The sequence below is a fragment of the Lepisosteus oculatus genome, chromosome 14, assembly GCF_040954835.1.
Source record: "Lepisosteus oculatus isolate fLepOcu1 chromosome 14, fLepOcu1.hap2, whole genome shotgun sequence".
NCBI lineage: Eukaryota > Metazoa > Chordata > Actinopteri > Semionotiformes > Lepisosteidae > Lepisosteus > Lepisosteus oculatus.
Window position 1 is genome coordinate 45414973 of NC_090709.1, and position 5181 is coordinate 45420153.

Consider the following 5181-nt stretch of genomic DNA (forward strand, 5'->3'; position numbering starts at 1 on the left):
TTTAGCCACAACAATGAACAGATTAATGATACAAACGTCCTTTATCCCAATCAGATCTCACAAATTCACCCACAGTCACAGAAACGCGCCAGGTCCTTGTCATGCATCGCGTTGTGTGTGTGTGTGATGTCCCCAGCCTGTGTAAGGATGTATCTATGTGTGTGTGTGTGATGCACAAAGACACAGTTGTGGACTTCCTGTGACCAGTGAGACAGGCCAGCAGCCCGCCCCCGCTCCACCTGGGTGAAGTGCTTGCTGTGGTTTTGAACTCAGCTCGCTGAAGTTCCGGTGGGGGTGGGGGGATCAGGTCTGACTTGTGTGAAGATACACCCCAAGAGCTCCCGCACGCTGCGTACTCCAGCCCCGTTTGAGCCGCTGGGATCTGGTTTTACTGAGCTTTTCTGCGAATGCACGACCCCCACCACCACAAAGGGCGTCGGAGCAGTTCGGGGGTCCGGATAGCACAGATCCCTGGTTGCAACAGCTCTGTCCCGTCGAAGGCCGGTGTCCGGACTCAACTGCGGGACCCGCCAATGGTGGAAAATAACGCCCTTTTATTGGGGGGGAGGGGGGCGGCCAGCAAGAGGAAAGGAGACGTCGTCGTCTCTGGTGGTCTGAAGCCCAGCCACCGCCCCGGACTAACTGCCCCTGGACCGGGAGGAGATGGACGCGCCGGCGGCGGCGAGAATCGCGCTGGTCTTCCTCACCCGTGAGTAGGCGAGCGTCCCCGTCAAATGCGCCTCTTCGGGGTTCATGCACGGCCGGACCGGACCGGAGCGACGTTGCGCGCAAAAACGCCCCGTACGTGCGGCGCTCAAGCCGCGCTGGGGTCGAGGGCGCTGCTTTGGATTTGCTCTGCGGCGGAAGCGATTCGGATGAGCAAAATCGTGTTTTTTTTCTGTTCTCTTCTTGATAAGCGGGGCATCCTCGCTCCTGAAACAGCAACGGGGTGTGAAACGTGTTTCCCTCTTAGTTCTGGGTACCAGTCCGAACCGGTACTTCATAAGGCCAGCAGTCTGAAATAAACCGCACCGATGAGCTTCGGTCCTCTGTAACTGTCCTGTTAGCGAGCAGTGTACCCGGACGGATCTGAAATCAGCCCGCCAGCCCCGTCCTGCCGGTGTCTGAGAAGGACTGACGCGAGTTTCCTGTCTCAGATGTCTGCATGACGCGGGGGCTCGGGGCCGAACCGGCCGCGGTCGTGGAGCTGCGGGTCCGAGCCGGAGACACGGTCACCCTGCCCTGCGGCATCAGGCACCTGAAGGAGACGCTGTGGATGATACAGCGGCCCCTGGAGGTGCCGCTCATCGCCGCCGTCGGTCAGGTCAGCGGCTCCCAGGTCAACAAGGAGGTGGAAGAGGGGTACCGGTCTCGCCTCTCCCTCGTCCTCGAACCCTCGACCCTCTCCGTCAGCCTGACGCTCGCCAAACTGACGGAGTCCGACCGGGCGCTGTACTACTGCGCCGACAGAGTCGGCGGGCAGCTGAGCTTCGGAAACGGGACGGAGCTCGTCTTCCCCGGTGAGCCCCAGCCACCGCCCCTCAGCGCGGATCGCTCTGTCCTCAGCTCTCTGATCCGTTTTGCGGGCAAGAATACAATCGTTCATCTGCCGTCAGCCCTCCGGGAGAGCAGCACGTTGTGCTGAGGTCGGGTTTATGCAGTAGATTTACAGTTCCCCCCTAATTTCAACGACCAACCCCACCTTTTCTTTACCGTGCAGTGTCCTGGGCTCCTGTCAGCGTGAGATACATAGAAGGACATTTAAAACTGAGAACTGGAGGCTCTTCTGTACACAGAGGGGGGCGGGGGTGGGGAACAGGCTGCCCAGCCCTGTGGTTGAAGCCGATACCCTGGCTCCTCTCCAGACACAGCTGGGTGAGCTCCTCCAGTCAGGACAGGAGGGTCTTCTGTGCACAGAGGGGGGTGGGGGTGGGGAACAAGCTGCCCAGCAGTGTGGTTGAAGCCGATACCCTGGCTCCTCTCCAGACACAGCTGGGTGAGCTCCTCCAGTCAGGACAGGAGGCTCTACTGTACACAGAGGGGGGTGGGGGTGGGGAACAAGCTGCCCAGCAGTGTGGTTGAAGCCGATACCCTGGCTTCTCTCCAGACACAGCTGGGTGAGCTCCTCCAGTCAGGACAGGAGGCTCTTCTGTACACAGAGGGTGGTAGGGGTGGGGAACAAGCTGCCCAGCCCTGTGGTTGAAGCCAATACTCTGGCACAATGGGGTTTCATTAGAGAGGTTCCCAGTCTGGTCCCAGTACCCTGAGGGCTGTCTCCTTGTCTGTCGCAGGAGGAGGCCTGGAGCGTTCCCCACCCGTTCACCTCCAGCTGTCCTGCCTGCTCGTCCTGCTGTCGGCTCTGCCTCTGAGCGCCCTGGTGTCCTCTTGCTGCGCCTACTGCCTGTTCGCGAGAGACGGTACGGCCGCTCGGCCCTGCTGGACAGGACCGTGTCCAGCTCCGTGCACTGTGAATCACGACGGGACCTCTCGCACCAGGAACAGGGATCCTACCTGTGAGAGCTGGTGTTCGCTCTGCCAGCTGCTGTGTCCTGGTCTTCCTAACCTCCTGCTGCAACGTCTCCTTATAGCTCCGGAGCTGTGTGTCGCCTGTCGGAAGAGATCGAGGGCAAGACGTCAGCCCAGCATTCTGGTAATTCAGACGTTACACTTTCTAGATCACAAGACGGCAACAGAACGAATCGCAAAATCTAAAGGGCAGCCGTGCTGGGGCTCTGGGTTCAATAATGGACCTGGGGTGCTGTCTGTGTGGAGTCTGCATGTTCCCTTCATGTTGGTGTGGGTGTCCTCCAGGAGCTCCAGTTTCCTCCCACAGTCCAGAGACAGGCTGGAGGGCTCATGGTAGGAAAACTGGCTCTAGTGTGTGTGTGTGTGCCCTGTGATGGACTGGTGTCCTGTCCAGGGTGTGTGAGTGTGTGTGTGTCCTGTGATGGACTGGTGTCCTGTCCAGGGTGTGTGTCTGTGTGTCCTGTGATGGACTGGTGTCCTGTCCAGGGTGTGTGAGTGTCTGTGTCCTGTAATGGACTGGTGTCCTGTCCAGGGTGTGTGAGTGTGTGAGTGTGTCCTGTGATGGACTGGTGTCCCGTCCAGGGTGTGTGAGTGTGTGTGTGTGTCCTGTGATGGACTGGTGTCCCGTCCAGGATGTGTGAGTGTGTGTGTGTGTCCTGTGATGGACTGCTGTCCTGTCCAGGGTGTGTGAGTGTGTGTGTCCTGTGATGGACTGCTGTCCTGTCCAGGGTGTGTGAGTGTGTCAGTGTGTCCTGTGATGGACTGCTGTCCTGTCCAGGGTGTGTGAGTGTGTGAGTGTGTCCTGTGATGGACTGCTGTCCTGTCCAGGGTGTGTGAGTGTGTGTGTACTGTGATGGACTGCTGTCCTGTCCAGGGTGTGTGAGTGTGTGTGTGTCCTGTGATGGACTGCTGTCCTGTCCAGGGTGTGTGAGTGTGTGTGTGTCCTGTGATGGACTGCTGTCCTGTCCAGGGTGTGTGAGTGTGTGTGTGTGTCCTGTGATGGACTGCTGTCCTGTCCAGGGTGTGTGAATGTGTGTGTGTGTCCTGTGATGGACTGCTGTCCTGTCCAGGGTGTGTGAGTGTGTGTGTGTGTCCTGTGATGGACTGCTGTCCTGTCCAGGGTGTGTGAGTGTGTGTGTGTGTCCTGTGATGGACTGGTGTCCTGTCTAGGGTGTGTGTGTGTGTGTCCTGTGATGGACTGCTGTCCTGTCCAGGGTGTGTGAGTGTGTGTGTGTGTCCTGTGATGGACTGCTGTCCTGTCCAGGGTGTGTGAGTGTGTGTGTGTGTCCTGTGATGGACTGCTGTCCTGTCCAGGGTGTGTGAGTGTGTGTGTGTGTGTGTGTCCCGTGATGGACTGCTGTCCTGTCCAGGGTGTGTGAGTGTGTGTGTGTGTCCTGTGATGGACTGGTGTCCTGTCCAGGGTGTGTGTGTGTCCTGTGATGGACTGCTGTCCTGTCCAGGGTGTGTGAGTGTGTGTGTCCTGTGATGGACTGCTGTCCTGTCCAGGGTGTGTGAGTGTGTGTGTGTGTCTTGTGATGGACTGCTGTCCTGTCCAGGGTGTGTGAGTGTGTCCTGTGATGGACTGGTGTCCTGTCCAGGGTGTGTGAGTGTGTGTGTGTCCTGTGATGGACTGCTGTCCTGTCCAGGGTGTGTGAGTGTGTGTGTTTGTCCTGTGATGGACTGCTGTCCTGTCCAGGGTGTGTGAGTGTGTGTGTCCTGTGATGGACTGGTGTCCTGTCCAGGGTGTGTGAGTGTGTGTGTCCTGTGATGGACTGCTGTCCTCTCCAGGGTGTGTGAACATGACACCAGCAGGGGGAGCTCAGGACAGGCTGCAGAGGGGTTGAGCTGATCTGGCCTCTCACTCCTGGTTTCCCTGTGGTCTCGCCCCCCTGTAGGCGGCGACAGGCGATCAGACGCAGTACGAAAACGTCGAGGAGACCGTTCCCCCGGCCGCCCCCAGGAACAGAGACGTCCGCAGGACGAGGCCCGTCTAGTCCCTCCTCGGGGCTGCAGTCCGGCCGGAAACGAAGAGAGAGCGCTCCTCGTGCTCCAGTATCCCACCCGACCCGAAGCCACAGGGATCGGCTCCGCGGACCGCAGGCCCAGAGCTCCCTCTGTCCTCCGTGTGCCTCAGCCCTGTGTTTGTTTCGACTGGAGACAGCATGTACGAGCCACGCGTGTGAGCCGAAATAAACACAGGCCGTGCCCAGCTGCATGTGCCCACCTTGTTCCCCGCAGAAACGCCAGCCCGGCCCTCTCCTCCCCCTCGGGAAACCAGGCCGAGGGAGAGCGCGGGCGGAGAGAGGCCCCACGCCGCTGTGACCGCGCGCAGTGGACACAGCCGACACCAGAGACACCGGGGGGCTCCTCGGCTGGGGGTCTGCGATGAAAGAGCTGCGATTCGTCCTGCTGGGTGCGAATCAGGCTGGAGGAAACGCAGGGCGAAGAGGCAGGGGGGAGACGGGGGGGCTCGGCCCGCAGAGGGGACAGAGAGTCTGTGTAGGCTGGCAGGAAGGGGCAGGGGGGGCTGCGCTGGCGTAGGTGTGTGGGCCAACAGGAAGTAGAGTAAGACAGCGACACAGCACCGGCCTCAGCCCTGAGCAGATCGCTGTGCCGCAGGGAGGGAGTGAAATGGTCTGACAGGACAGGAAGAGA

General features: G+C 59.7%; 1 protein-coding gene across 2 annotated transcripts; it reads left to right on the plus strand.

Annotated features, from left to right (window-relative positions):
* The first annotated feature begins 306 nt into the window (after positions 1-306).
* LOC138243095 (uncharacterized) lies at positions 307-4735 on the plus strand. Of its 2 annotated transcripts, XM_069198597.1 has the most exons (5): positions 307-709; positions 1158-1520; positions 2292-2417; positions 2589-2650; positions 4422-4735. In XM_069198597.1, exons 1-5 carry the CDS (start codon positions 664-666, stop codon positions 4518-4520), a joined length of 696 nt encoding a protein of 231 aa, XP_069054698.1. In that variant the 5' UTR covers positions 307-663; the 3' UTR covers positions 4521-4735. The 2 variants fall into 2 exon arrangements, with proteins under 2 accessions (XP_069054698.1, XP_069054699.1); XM_069198598.1 differs by lacking the exon at positions 2292-2417.
* The last annotated feature ends 446 nt before the right edge of the window (positions 4736-5181 follow it).

Excerpts from the sequence above, each read along its gene's own strand:
- LOC138243095 (XM_069198597.1), top strand. The coding sequence starts at position 664 with ATGGACGCGCCGGCGGCGGCGAGAATCGCGCTGGTCTTCCTCACCC. Across the intron at positions 1,521-2,291 it reads GACGGAGCTCGTCTTCCCCG|GAGGAGGCCTGGAGCGTTCC; the intron begins GTGAGCCCCAGC and ends TGTCTGTCGCAG. Across the intron at positions 2,418-2,588 it reads CTGCCTGTTCGCGAGAGACG|CTCCGGAGCTGTGTGTCGCC; the intron begins GTACGGCCGCTC and ends GTCTCCTTATAG.